Source organism: Pundamilia nyererei, unplaced genomic scaffold, assembly GCF_000239375.1.
Source record: "Pundamilia nyererei isolate P.nyererei 1_Seehausen unplaced genomic scaffold, PunNye1.0 scaffold00136, whole genome shotgun sequence".
NCBI classification, from domain to species: Eukaryota; Metazoa; Chordata; class Actinopteri; order Cichliformes; family Cichlidae; genus Pundamilia; species Pundamilia nyererei.
In genome coordinates, this window is record NW_005187537.1 from 773,109 (window position 1) to 788,348 (window position 15,240).

At 37.4% G+C, this 15,240-nt stretch overlaps 1 protein-coding gene across 1 annotated transcript in view; it reads left to right on the forward strand.

Moving 5' to 3' along the window:
* Positions 1–15,240, forward strand: part of hpse2 (heparanase 2) — a 48,953-nt gene that overhangs the window by 20,493 nt on the left and 13,220 nt on the right. The window contains exons 4-6 of the mRNA XM_005743841.1: positions 6,095–6,268; positions 7,257–7,428; positions 12,759–12,806. Of these exons, the coding sequence (XP_005743898.1) occupies positions 6,095–6,268; positions 7,257–7,428; positions 12,759–12,806 (394 nt within the window). The remainder of the gene's footprint in view (positions 1–6,094; positions 6,269–7,256; positions 7,429–12,758; positions 12,807–15,240) is intronic.

A 15,240-nucleotide genomic window follows, 5' to 3' on the forward strand; every position in this document is an offset into this window, starting at 1 on the left:
AGCACAGAGTTGTTGTACTTTACATCAAGAACAGCGTATGTTAACATACCACTCATCTTACTCACCAGTCCTGTCGAGCTGCTCTGCATCTCTTTACACTGGGTTCACAGAAGGGGGCCACACACAAGTCTAGTCAGAGCAAATTCACAGATTGAGATAATCTCTCTCTCACATTCTGGTTTCAACACATATGGACGCACACACATATCAGTCCCCCTCTACTAACAGAATTGAAAACAGGTGCCCACCACATATCTTGCATTCTTCCAAAATACAAAAGTGGTTTGACCTGAATGGTTTTGCTGAAGTGGAGCCCCCCTGTATGAAAGAAGAGTCCATGTGGAGATGTGTGTTTGTGTAAACATGGAGGCGTTGGGTTCTGTGCAACATGCTGGTGGAGCAGCACAGGCTCGCAGTATATTAGAACCACATTTTCCCTCTGCGCAACCATAACATTCAGTGTCAAGCTAGCGTCAGGGTAAGTCATAGATATACCACGCGAACATAGCAAAACACCTCTTTTAACATCTTTGTGCACAGCGACCGTAACAGTATACTGGTCTGGGTTTCACCGATATGGATGAATTGTTAAACTGCGGTTTGATCGATAGCTGCTCTTGAGCATTTGACTAGCTGTTGAAATAATTGGATATATCAGTCTTCAGATGATCTTGCTTCAGTCACACTGTCTTGCTCTGCAGCCTGAGAGGATCTGGTTAGTGGATGACCCGACCAATGAGAAACAGAAGGCAGAGATGAACCACTGGAGCTGCTGGAAATTGTAGCCATAATGGAGGTGGCGATGATAAATGCACTGAGCTTGAATTTTCCTGGATATTTGGGCAGTTTAATTCCAAATCTTTCATGACATCATCTTGCATGTTGTAACCGCACGTGTTGTGTGTAAGTATAAATGTTAGATTAATTTTAATCCATCTGGTAAAGCCTCATAAACTGTCATCAACAATTTTCTCCAGCATGTTAACAATAATTTGATGGATGTATTGTTTCAGAATAGCCATTTCCACCATCTTTTCCCCATTGAGTTTACAGTGTGCGTTTCACTGCAAACTTTAAGCCAGTGCGCTGTGAGTTTTTACAGCTGACAGAGAAAATTACAAGCACCTACAGGGCGGCAGTGTGCTCAGTGTGATTTTATTTCATGCATAACTCTCTTTTCCTCCTACATCTACAAAGTTATTAAATCATTAGAGGAAAGAAAAATAACATAAAAAGTTTTAGAATTCATTTTAGATCATCTTCATTAGCAGTGTGGACACTTTTCAAGAACTCTGGAAACTTGACTGCCACATGTGCATCTATGGAAAACATATTGTGTCCATAAACAGGAAAAAAGACTCACAATTAATTTCTCTAAACAGCCTTCTACCCTGTCTGCACATGTCTCTTGAGGATTCAGTTTTGATTTGGCTTTTAAAGCAAGCCAGAACTCAGCTGCAGTCTTTTTTTCTGTGAGCGGTCCGGGTATTACTCATGTTGTGGGGACCTAGGTCTGTTTACACAGTCAAATTATGCAGACATGTCATCCTAATGAGCACAAAAGCCAAGTCCTATGACATAAATCATAACATTTTAAAGGTGAAGGCATTAAGAATAGGGTATGGTTACATTTTGGGTTTGAAATTTGTGTGTGTGAATGTGTGCACACACCCACTCCAGACTGATTTCCATTCAACTAGTAGTTGTAAATTGTGTTGGCAACTTTGTTTCGGTATTGAATTAAATATCTAATGAAAACAGAAAACTAATTTCTGCTGTGCTTGGTATTTTTGTCTCCCAAGGCATAAATGGTGGAGAATGCATGGATATACTCTGTTTTTGATGCTCAAAGCAAGAAATGTTTTCATAAATCACTGAAACTAAATTCCAAATGATCCCTCACATTTTAGGCAGGAAAGGCTACTTGTTCTGTCTGCATATCTGTAGCCTGCATTCACTTTCCTCCCAGTACACAAAAACATATGTTGCAGAGTAGTCTGGAATGGTTGCAATGTTTTTGTGTAATGTATACTCTCAGTTAAATGTGGTTGTTCACTGATAATAAAAATATAGTCTTAATATAGTATCTCTGTGATTTAAAAGAAATCCTGATGGTGCTTCATGTTTTAAGTTCAAATTTTAGGTTTTTATATTTATGCCGTCCCTTGCTTTTTTAAGCTCTGTTGTGTGATCCTCGTCTCAATCTGTTTTTCATAACTTTTATGAAATTTTAGTGAGGCTGTGTGATATAACGAAGGCGAATCTAGCAGCTCAAAAGTGAAACAAATCCAAGCTGTAATAGCAACAACTTTCATGTAAAAATACACCTGTCCTGTCAGCTACAGTAACCTAGTGAAAGCACAGAGCTAGAAAAGAGTGGGATTTCATTGGAAACTTTAAATGGGTGTCTGCTCATGTGGGTGGTATGTAAACCAGTAAACACTGTGTGAGTGCATAGAGGCCTGGTGCACATAGACATATGTGTACCTCAGTGTTTGAAGGAATATGCAGAACTGCAGAAATGAGGCATATCGCTGACTGATGCTGCCGGCCGCTCTGCTTCACAGAGCCGGCTTTTCTATCAGATAGACAGCTTGACAATATCCAGACTCCACTCTTTCCGCTACACACAAACACACAAAGGCACGCCAGCAGAATCACACATATAAGCAAATGCACACCCGTGCACACACGGCTTTCTGGGATTTGTTCTGCTTGTTTCTGGCTGGACTGTTTGTAAGATAAAAGAGAAGATTGTAGCTGAGTACAGTAAAGTCTGACCTCTTAGACAGGCTTTCATTGTTTTGTGTGTAATTGAGAATTTTGAGACCTGTTTTAAACCACATTACAATGTAAGACCTGTTTCTGAAGGATTTAGTTTTCTTAAAAACTGAAAGCTGAATAATGATAAGTGCTTCAGAGATATTATTAAATGTAATTGGGATGAACAGAAAAGACAATTTAATGTTTGCTTTATTGATTATCTGTGTCTAAGTTTGTGAGTGATTATCCAGAAATAGTAAGTTCTGGTATTCCCTTCAGAATTCCAACCACAGTATGTCTCTGGAGTTCATTGAATCCTGGAGCATTTGTGCTCTAGCATCACACAGATGTGATGGTGAGCTATAACAGATGAAATAGATTAATTTACAGTGCCTTCATTTTGTCTGACCAAGATCACTGACTTGTATCTTAAAGGCTTTTTAGTGTCTGCATAGCTTTATGTATGGGGGTCAAGTTTGCCCCAGTAAGTCGCAGATTTTCTGACATCAGGATAGCAAATATACCTGTTTCTGCTTTTAAGAAAACACATGATCTCCACCTCCTAGATGATAAGCAAGAGCTTTGCTATGCTGGGCTATGCTGTAATGTATGTTCTTTACAAGCTGCTGTCAGTGTGAAAAAGAGACTCCAACAACTGCTCACCAATGGGCTAACAGGGGATTGCTTTTATTTTAAAAAGGAGACCTTATCAACAGAATTTTATATATTTTATATATTTCTTTTTTACCCATAATCGGACACACAAAATGGGTCTAGGTCAGCCTTAATTTCAACTCTTCTTTACAATAAGTATAAATACAGTGCTAAGACTGCTAGAGCTGCAATTAATCATTTCGATTACTAGTTATTTAACCAAAATCAAAAATATGTCCAAAAATTCTGATAATGATAGAGGTCATACCTTTGCAGGTACCAAGTTGATTTCTTCAGATATTTGGGGGCGCATGTTTATTTTCCCTGTTCATTTAACTTACAGGAGAAATGACAGATCCTTTCATTTGATAAGCTGGAATCATCGTATGCATATGAATAAATATGCATTTATAAAGTCTGTATAATAGATCCATTAGATGAGTATGCTGTCAAACATGCAATTATTTATCTAATAGTCTAGGTGAAAAGCAAAATTTATGTTTAAAATTACTGAGTGCAAAATATCTTTTAGCACCTTCAGCTTATACGACAACAGTTACGTGTGTTTCATAAGCTTAAGACCTAGACTCGGTATAAAGATTTAGCAGTAACCAGCCTGACATGCACACATAGACTCTTATTTTACACACTGCTCTTAGATCAGCCAGCAGAGAAACAGTATTTTTAGTAGCTTGATACATCTCATGATGCTTTTATGATGTGTTTGCAGGCCTGCTAGCTGTGTCTTGCAGTAAGGCTGGTTGCCTTCTGCTCAGATATCAGGTGAGGAAAGGCCTGGAATCACTCATCTTGACAGCCACATCTGGCCCTACTTTCTCTGTCCAGTTGCCCTCAACTCTGCTGCTGCAAACAGACGCCACTCTGATTCCAACCACAAAGGGAAGAAGTTACAATAATAGCAGTTATGATAATAACATTATTGATAGTTATTAATGAGACAGAGAACGGGGAGTTTACCCAGGAGATATACACTCCCCAAAAGAGCTTTGTGGAATAAAGCTATTGTTGCTGCAAACATTTTTTGCTTTTCAGGCTTTGTCCTGCTATTAGCAGAGAGCAGATTAATGCCAGGTGCAACAAGCAATCTTTCTGTTCTCTCTATTTGCTCTTTGGATTATACATAGCCAGTGCTCTACTAGAAATAAAGGGTTGGAGTAAATGCTGAATACACAAACACATTTGAGTTCAGATATAACTTAATAAGCATTACTCACTATTTAAATGTGTCCTCTGTTGAAGCTAGTTGTATCCATTTTTAAATACTATGCCTTTTATTGGCATGACACGTATCCAAACCTTTTACATGCACGCGAGTCTGCTCTGCATTTGTCTTCATTCCACTTTGGACAAAGCTATCATTTGGCAAACTCAGGTGGTGCCAAATCCAGAGCTGAGAGCAAATTCTAGCAGGAACCAGACCTGCACAGTCTTCATCTGGTCCCTGTTGAACCTAGGAAGTAAGGGTTAGAGTTCAAGGTAATATTTACATTAATGGAATGAATCCAAACAGATTAAATTTCAAAACAAGAGCCTAAGATATCCAGGAGCAGCCTACAGTCACACATTAAAATATAAACAAACACTTTTGGCACTCTCACTGTATGCCAACATCTGCAGTTGGCCTTATCCTCTACTGCATAGGGAGAATAATGTGTTCTAATGGAGACAGCAGACATAAACATGAGTGAGCAGTCAGCTGCAGAACAGAACAATCCTGTGCCTGATGCTTTGAGGAGCGCATCACCACAGGAGTCCATGATGGGAAAATCAGTCTGTCTGCATTCTTCTCACTGAATGTTGCTGAAGGAAGAAACTCTGCTGTCGTGTGTAAAAATGAACACATGAAATTCAGAACTGGTTGCAGAATACATTCCAGGTATATCCTGCACCACGTACATCTTACAGAGTACTTACACAGTATGGCTAAGGAATGTTGTCCTCTTTGGTTGTTTGAATGGTTTAGTTTGAAAGCTGAAGTGGTGGAAACAACTTTGTACACAGTTAATCACAACAATGTTACCTACGCCACAGACAAGATAAACATTCCTCAAAGCTGGGCTCTATTTCTGGTTGATTTACTTCTATTTTCACTATGCGAATAAACTGATCAGTTGATCCACAAAGAACTGAGCAGAACCAGCTTAGATATTGTTCAGTAGCTAATGTAAAAACAATTAATTATTGGAATTCTCATTTTGGATTTGTTTTTATCATAACTGATTAATTATCTTAAGTTTTTAAGCAGGTTTCATAGTACTCACAGTGTAAATACAGTAGTATACACGTGACACAAACCTATACTGCTTCAATTTTGTTTTCCTCCAAGTCTGAAGGTATGTTTTGATAAAGCTGACTTTAAAATAAGTATAATAAAAGTGCATAATGTTACATAATGTCAGCACCTTTCCATCTTCTTCTTTTTTTTTTTTTTTAATGAAAAGAAAATGTAGCCGGTTGCAAACATACATAGTTGTGGTGCAGAAAGCACCACAGATATGGTTTAAGGGCTACTGTATACATAAACATATAGAAACAGAGGGCATGTGAATCAGGGAATCCATGAGTTACACATGTTTTCTATCATGTTCATGTGGTCATATGATTCCATACGTGTAAAAAGAATCAAAGTTACAACTGCTTTGTGGGTTTTTCCCAGCCAGGTCTTTAGACAAACTGTACAACTTTGCCGACTGTGCTGGCCTGCACCTGATCCTGGGGCTCAACGCACTACACAGAAATCCAGACAACTCCTGGAACACCTCCTCCACCCTCAGCCTCCTGAAGTACAGCGCTGGGAAGAAATACAACATCTCCTGGGAGCTGGGCAATGGTCAGTACAGCAACATACTTCAAACTGTCTACTAAAACACATGACTTACAATCATATCTGCAGTTTTGATACTATTTAAAATATTTAGAGGAGTAAAAGGAAAAGAAAGTGTTTTAAAGGTAACATACTGTATAGTTTTTATTGCCAAAATCATATCATTATTCTCTCTGGTTGAGTGCAGTAAATTAAATTCGAAGTATAAACTAAATGCAGTATAACAGTTCATGCTTGTATTGTCACTTGTAATACAAATTTGTTACAGAACTAAAGTAAACTGTTGCAGATTTAATGAAGGATTTTTAAGTTCAGTAGCAGTTAAAGGGTTAATCCAAGGGTTCGCATAGGGGTAAACTATTTTTTTCTTTTAATTTTCTGAAAATCTAAAAATACCCTCACATTAAAAACTTATTATCACCCTTTTTTTCAGCCTAAGCCTAAGAGTAGCAGCATATGTCTAATAACTTTATATGTGACTGCAACAAAGGAAATAATTTCAAGTAAATTGCTGAGGTAGCACAAGATATAGAGGACATTTATATGATGAATTAAAGGTTATCTTTTAAAATGTGCAGTTAATCATTTCATAGTTCTCATAAACAGCATATCAACATACACTAATAAAGCAGACATGTTAGCAGCCTATGTTTTTAGGATGAAACAGCCTGGTACAGAAAAATCTTCAGTGAAATTGTTAATCAACAATGAGTCTGCAAAAGTTCAGTCTTTCTCCTTTTGTAAAAATCCTTCACTCTCTTAGGCTTACTGATTCTGCAAGGCCACCCTGTGTGCTTTGGCTATTTATTCCCTTGAAGCAATGTCCATCTGTCTGTATTACTGTGAATTGGCCAATTATCCTTTTTTTCTACTGGCTGTTGGATATTCTATGAGCAGGATCAGACTACAACAACAACATCATTCTTTGTCATCTTCCCAATGCTGCTTGTATAAACTCTTATCTTCCTCAGTCTACTGTGTCTTCTCTTTCCAGAGCCCAATGCGTACCGCAGCATGGTGGGTCGTGCGGTCAACAGCACCCAGTTGGCTCAGGACTACACCAAACTACGTACCCTGCTGCAGTCTGTGCGCTTCTACCACCGAGCTCACCTCTTTGGCCCCAACGCAGGACGACCCCGGAAGAACGCCATTCTGCTGCTGGATGGGTGAGTCACCAAGTAAAACAGGGATTGGCCAGGATTACACTCCTTCTTAGGCTGTCCTGCTGGAAAAGAAAGGGGGAAGGTAGCGGAAAGTATGCTGCAGTAGTTTATGCATTAAACACAGTAAAGCTCGGTAAAAGTTTTACGCACGCACACACACACACTCACACTCTGTAGTTGTATTCAGTGTTTATGGATTCCCACTCTGCAGGTTTTAGGGTCTCAGCTTCAGTTATACCATGTCAGCATAAATAAAGTGTCATCTGATTGATAACGTGATGGCGCAACGTCCCACCTGCTTGTCTCACCCAGAAGCTGCAGCAGCTTTGGATTGACTCTGGTCGCTTATCTAACCGCCCTCTTTCAACTGCAGCCTGTCCTCTGCAAAGGTTGCATTGTTACACTTGGTAGCCAAACCTTTACAACAAAAGACTAACCAAGACATTGTCACAGTGTCATTGTGTAGTATTATTCACCAGCATTTGATACAGATTACTATAATCTTTGGAAAACAAAAAGGTTTTCAGACATACTTTCTTTAGCTGGCCAAAATTTTATTCAAGTTGACTGAAAGCAAGATTAAATTGTTCGGACTCTGTTTCACTGAAAATTACTGTGTTGTTTTTGGACAAGTTGTATTGTAGCCACACAATATTATAGCTCCACGGTTTATCTATCTTGCATTCACAAGCTGTAATTATCTGGCAGATGAAAATCAGAACATTAACAATTCACGGGCAACGTAAGATCATGATGTGAATATGGAGCACAAAACGGAAAAGTAATACCTCCTTTAAGGCGCTGACTCATTTTGTATTGTCTTTATCAATTCATCAGTTCAATGAAGTCTGTCCAAGTATATTTTACAAAGTGTGGCTCACTGAAACAAACCCTTGAATTTAGGCAAAAGAAACATAATTTGTTGTGATCCTTAGAAATTCAAAACTTCAATGACAAAAGATTTAAAAAAACAAAACAAAAAAAAAAACCTCCCCATCTTGTTCTTCCACAAACCACTTTTCCACTGGCAGTGAGCATGTAATTGGCTGTCTTCAACTTAACCTAATCTTAATTCAAAATTAGTTTAAGGCTTGCAGTTGATCAAGTTGGTGATTTACAAAATGCACTTTGGATACAAATAGCAAATCAGTGCCATCAGAGAATAACACATTCTCCTCTTTTCACTAATGATTTGGAAACGTTTGTGCATAACTTTAATTTGGATAATCTAATAGTGATTGTTAACCAAGACAAAAACTTTTTTAAAAGCATAATTTGACCTTGCTGCATTACAAATAACGAACCCCAGATTGCCTCTCACAGGTATGTAGGCTTCTTTGGGTATTACTACAAGTCTTAGTTTGTTGAAATTCATTTTAGACAAGAAATTTATCCTTAGTTCTGTCAACCAAACAGCTGACAGTATTCCTCAAACAAAATCATTATTTCCAAAAAAGTAACGCCTTTGTGAGCTTTTCTGTCTGTTGAAATGGAAACAAACTTGACTAAAATGAATGCATCACTGGCCCAGTACAACAAACAAAGGGTGAAAGTCAAACATGGAGGTATATACACAACTCTGTCAGTGTTGGACAATACAAATAAAGTGTGACCTTATGGTGCAATGTTTGCTTTTTTTCCACTGGATAATAAAATAATTTAGTACTATCAAAATTACTTTTTGCCCTTTGTTTTTGACTTTATGAGCAGTATATAATAATTTGATTGATTGTTTTAAATTAGCCTGACTAATACTGGAATTTTGGAAATGCATACACTATCCAACCAATAAATATATACATATAAAATGTATTTATTTTTTTTAGATTTTCCACTATGTTTTTTTGGCAATCCAGTTTGAAGTTTAGCACAAAGAAACCAAGTGGCCATGGTTCTGTTGCAGACATTGAGAGAGAACTGTAAACCACAAGGTTGAAATTGCACTGGTGGACAAACAAACGACACCATATGTACGTTACCTCAAGCAAAAACGTGAAAAGCTTCGTTGTGGTGCACAGGGGATAATATATTCATTATATATATCTATGATAGGCCAAAATCACCCAAATAATAAAATTGTCAGACTCTATATTAAACTCACAAGGGTGGTGTATAAAAAGCTAGTAATATATAGAAAAATGTTGTTATGATCATTTAGATGTTGATAACTTGACAGATATTTTACGTAACATCTTCATGTTTTAAGATGTTACGTGGGGCCCTTATCAAGTCAATCTAAAGTTTAATTACTTTATTCAGACATTCAGTGTGCAATATTTATAAAGCAATTTAAAAACGACCACAGCAAATACAAAGTGCTGCAACCAAAAGTGAATAAATGCAGGACCGTTAAAAACAACTAGAATAGAATAAAAACACAAACAAGCTCCCATAATAAAACAAAGGCAAGTAAGATCAATGTATAATGCCCGGTCGAAGGCCAGAGAGTATAAATGTGTTTTAAAAATGGGCTGTGGAGGTGACTGTCTAAAGTGCACAGGCATTTATTCCATAAACTGGGGGCAGCAATGGAGAACGCTTTGTTCCCTTTTAGCTTCCACTTAGACTTTTGTATATATAAAAGCAACTGGTCAGATACACACAGTCATAAACATGACAATGTTGGGAACATTTTGCAATGTCTGATAGATTTTGGTGAATAAATGCAGATGTTAGACGTGCTCCTGCGCAGCAACCATGAAAACTTAACATCTATTTTGTGTGGCTGAAAGGAAGCTATATTCTGCGGTCCACTAATCTGTCACAAGAGGTTTAGGAGATTTATTACAGAGCTAATAAGACAATTAGAAGTGATGGAGGTGGGATACATAGTTCTGGTTTTAATTTGTTGAATAAATGGGGTCAGCATGCCATTTAACCAAAATACCATCTATAAAGTAAATTGAATATGTTTATGTGTTAAAATGTTTTCACATGCACAAGTATATAAGCACATGTGTACTTAAATTCACAGGAACAGTTTAATGTCTCAATATATGTTAGCCTCTCGGCAGCCACACACATTTTGACAGGTAGTTGGAAGACTATGGAAAAAGAATAATTTGGTATGGATCTGTCTCCACTATGTACTTGAACTACTTAAATCAGTGAAACCGTTAGGAGCTGCCTTTTATCTCACTGAGCACTGACAGTTCAGATTTAGTCAGAAGCAAAAAGGTGTATATTTTTGCTCACATGTGTGTATGTGTACTGTAATAGTCAGACTGATTAATGAGCAGTGTTATCAGAACAAAGGGAGGACATAGAAGATGAGTAGTGAGAAGAGGAGGACGATTGAGAAGATGAAGAGTCGAGAGCCGGAGTACCCATGGGTCATGGGTGTCGCATTTAACGACACGACGATTCTTGTGTGTTTGACACTGTTACGAGGGGGTTGCTCATGTGTTTGACAGCCCAACTACTCTGCTGCTCTCAGGAAATAAGATTAATTAGATGCTGAGCAGCTCAAGAGTCCAAATATCTGAGCTGCACAGACTAAACAAGCCAGCCCAGTGAAAGTTGTGTTTCTATGACATGATGTTTAGAGACGCACATTTTGGCATGTCTGACAAGCTGTTACAGCCAAATATGGAGCGATTTGGGTCAGGTAGATCAGGAAACATACACAGATGCAAAGAGGCGACTCTGTGTTTGCACAGTGTTTGTGTACAGGATGATTCTACTCTCAGATGATTTTCCTTTTATTAATAACAATTAAACTGAAAATTAACAAATCAAATCCTCAAGCTATAGAATCAGCAACTCTAATTAGCTAAAAATAATAATAATAAAACTAGTAGTTTGCAGATTTGCCATGATACTTACATTTGTTTATTTTCAAATTCAATGTTAGACTGAATATGTCGTGAAAGGGTGTGCTTAAGGGATTGAACAGAAATATTGCATTCACTTTTGAGGGACTCAAAATATTTTCAGAGGGTTCAATTTAATTGTCCTTCTCATTTAATTATTTTATTTTATTTTATTATATGTCTTATGGATAGGTGTAGCATATCTTTATATACTAAACAGTTCTGGTGTTCATTCCATTTTGGACTTGGAGGCTGTTATTGTCTCTTCAAATGAGCAGAAATTGCAAATGAAAAATAAGTGGAACCGACCTTAAACAGTAAAAAAATAAATAGTTAGAACTGACCTGCTCAACAATTTTGTTCATTTGGAGGATAGAGTGCACTGTTCAGCTAGACAACATAGAAATTCATGGACACTGTGGAAGATAAGTCGTAGATGATCACAGGATCCTTTCCATGATTAAATAAAATCACTACAAAAATCTACCCTAATAAAAGACTTTTGACAAGACAAGTGAAAATAGAGGTTCTACACTACCAGCTCAGTCTTATGTAGGCAGATGTGACTAAGAGCTACCTTTAATCTGAAGCATACTACATCTCTTGGGTGAAGAGTGAAGGCAGTGCAATGCATGGACAAGCATGACTTTCAGTGTAGTTTGCTGGTGATGTGACAAAAGCAGATGAATGATGTCAGAAGTATAAAGTATTGCAGTCTGTGTTTAGCCTCATTCCCAAAGGTAATTCTTTAGCACATCACAGTACAGATGGAGAGTTACCTAAATCTGTAAAAAGGTTTTGAAAGATCAGGAAGTGGAATATTCCACATTGGCTTTGTTATTGCAATAGAGCTGCATTTCACTTGCAGACAAAACCAGAGGTAGAAAGAGCCATGAAGGAACAGTAACTGAAGACAGCTGCAGCAAGGGTTTGGCAAAGCATCACAAAAATATATGGACCCAACAGTGACTGTCAAACCATGTAATTATGCTATGTAAGCTATATAACTATGAAAGAACTCATTTTTATAAGCGAAATCTAGACTGCTGCATACACATATTTTAAAATGACAGAAAATCTGCATAATGCATACACACCATTTGCTGTCTTTTTAAGGAGCTCTCAGCTGTTAAATTACACTTTTCTTATATTTATAATTTGTCTTGATTGATTTTCAGAAATTTGACTTTAATCCTGAAGTCTAATTAATTACCAATTGCTTACCTGCTAAAAGAATGAACACTGCAACACATTTTATGACAGTTGGCAAAGAGTTTTAGTGAATTATGGCTTTTGTCACCTAGATAGATTTTGTTTTCTTCTTGAGATAAAGTGAAGGTGACATATGTGCACTTGAATTAAAAATATTTTTGTTAAATAAACTGAGCACTAACAGTTAAATGGGTAAAATGTTGTAATATTCATATAGCCATATTGTAATTGTGTAAGGAAGACATAGGTTGTCATATATTGAAGACAAAATACAACGAATCAGTTAATGACATTTGTGTTTTCTTTCAGGTTCATGAAGAATGCTGGCTCTGTTGTAGATGCAGTTACGTGGCAACAGTAGGTATTTTACCCTTTCATTTTTACCCTTTTTTATTATTTCATCTACAGAAAAACGCAGAATTAACCTACGTTCTTCTGAAAGAGAGTAATTCAAAACCATATATCTAACAGCAGAGGCCACACTGTGTTTTTGTACCAATATTGCAAATTTGTCAGCACAGTTACCAAGAGAGACTAATGCATATTCACCAAACCGTGTTTATCCTGCAAGTGGAACAACAGGAAAAGGAGCCTAAGAGACAGTGTGTGTGTTAAATTAGTAACACCTGCCATTTGTCTGTTGCACATACTGTAGGAATGCATACAAATGTATCACTGGTTTGATCTTTTTCCCCAATGTTTTATCTGTATCTTTTTACACCCACATGTAAAATATGTACAAAAAGGCACATTGAGAGTAAACTAAGACAAACCCTTTGTGTCTGAGTGAGTGGTCATTAAGGTGAAGGTCAGGTCTAATTAGGAGAAATTAGATGAAACAGAAGGTGGAAGGGCTGTCAGTAAGGCTTGGAAAAACACCACCCACACTGTTAAAATCAAACCATATGCTCTGGCTCACTCCCTTTGTCAATTAGCCCGTTTTACACAAGAGGTCCAGATTCCAGTCTAACCAGGCTGCGTGACAGAAACTCTGACCTCTACAAAAGAAGCCAACCTACTAAAAGTAGAGACCACTCATTAACACGTCTACGACATAGGTTTTACTCTAGTGCAGCTGTCTCAAGTTGTTTTGAGTCAGACGTGCTTGGTAGGAAAAAAGCACTCGATTTAAACCTGTTTGGAAAGTGTTGTGAATTTGTTAGTATACGTCTGTCTGTGGCTTACAGTCGGAGGTGTCCAGTCGGCACTTGTGGTGATGAAACGTGTTGGTTATGATGTGAAATATTTGTGTACCTCCAAATCTTGAAACAACGATATGTGGTTTGCATTATATTATGACATTTTCCCACAACATTGTAGTTTGACATTTGCAGCATCTTGTCTCAGTTAATGCTTATCCATGTTTGGATTCACCAGCAAGGCATGATCAGTATGTGTAGTCGTTCTCTATTAAACTCCCTGATTTTGTCTCTGTCTTCTCTGTATTCACATTTCTTTCTGCATCTTGGTTCAGTATTAAGTTTTCTTTCATTTTAGAGGCCTGGATGTCTTTTTTTTTCTGTCATGGTGCTTTAACCCTAAAACCAGATATATATTTTATCCAAGGTTTGTGATGATAAAACATCTCCATTAATACATTAGAGGTGAATAAAAATGAACTACACTGAACAAAAAAACCTATCCAAATGTCAGGACCTGTTTTGAGGGCCTAAAATCCCAGTAGTGGTTGCTTTAACAAGTTCTGTGGATGTTGGGAAATTTTATTTTTTTTAAATTAAGCTGAAAATGGTGCTTTTTCCTCTCTTGGGCACTTTTAAAAGCACCTCCCTTTTTTAGCCTGACAAGGCACATATAACTTTAGATCAATTTTCGCGAATCATTACATTTTACAGCAAAGACAGGTTTGAGCTACTGTAGGCTTAGTTTAGATTAGGAGTAGGTTAATATTACACTACCAGATGGTGCACACTAAGGTTAGGAATTTTGTGTTGAACTGTATCAACAAAAGTAATCTTTGAATTCAGGTGTTTTCAGTTCAATTGCCACAGGTGTATAAAACCAAGCCCTTAGGCAAGCAATCTGCCTTTACAAACATATTTTAAAAAGTGCCTCATCCTAAAGAGCACACTGAATTCCCCACCTTTGATACAAGTTAGTTTGTGAAGTCTCTTCCTCCTTTCCCTCCTACATTTTCTGCCATCAAGACTAAGTGGAATTATTGCAAAGTGGAAGCATTTAGGAACCACAGCAACTCAGCCATGAAGTGGCAGACCACGTAAAGTTATAGAGCAGGGTCATTGAGTGCTGAGGCTCATAGTGCACGAAAGAGTTCCTAACCTCCTCTGGTATTAACATCAGCACAGCAATTTTGCATCATGAACTTCATGGCATAGGTTTATGTGGCCATGCAGCTCATGTAGGTGTAAAGTGTAGGTGGCCCAGTGCTTTTGTCCATATAGTGTTTTGTAAAGTGGATGTTTCATGATGTATAGTTTGTATGTTTTTCTATGTCTGTGTGTGCATCTGTGAGATAGTGGAAAGAGCTTGTTGACCTGTTAACTCAAGTATTGCTAACTTAATTTTACCTCTTGTCAGTGTGTAGTGGGCGGACAGTAATGTATGTGCACTTAATAAAACAGGGAGTAAAGAATGGGCTTCACACTGAGCTCACACTAAACAAAAATAAGACATATAAATCATCTCAATAAATATATTGTTTTAAAACAAATTACATTTAAATTAACCATAACACTGACATCTATCCTGAAATTAACAGAACACATTTTTGGGGGAATTCCTGTTGATTGGTTTTTAAGGTAACTGTGATCTA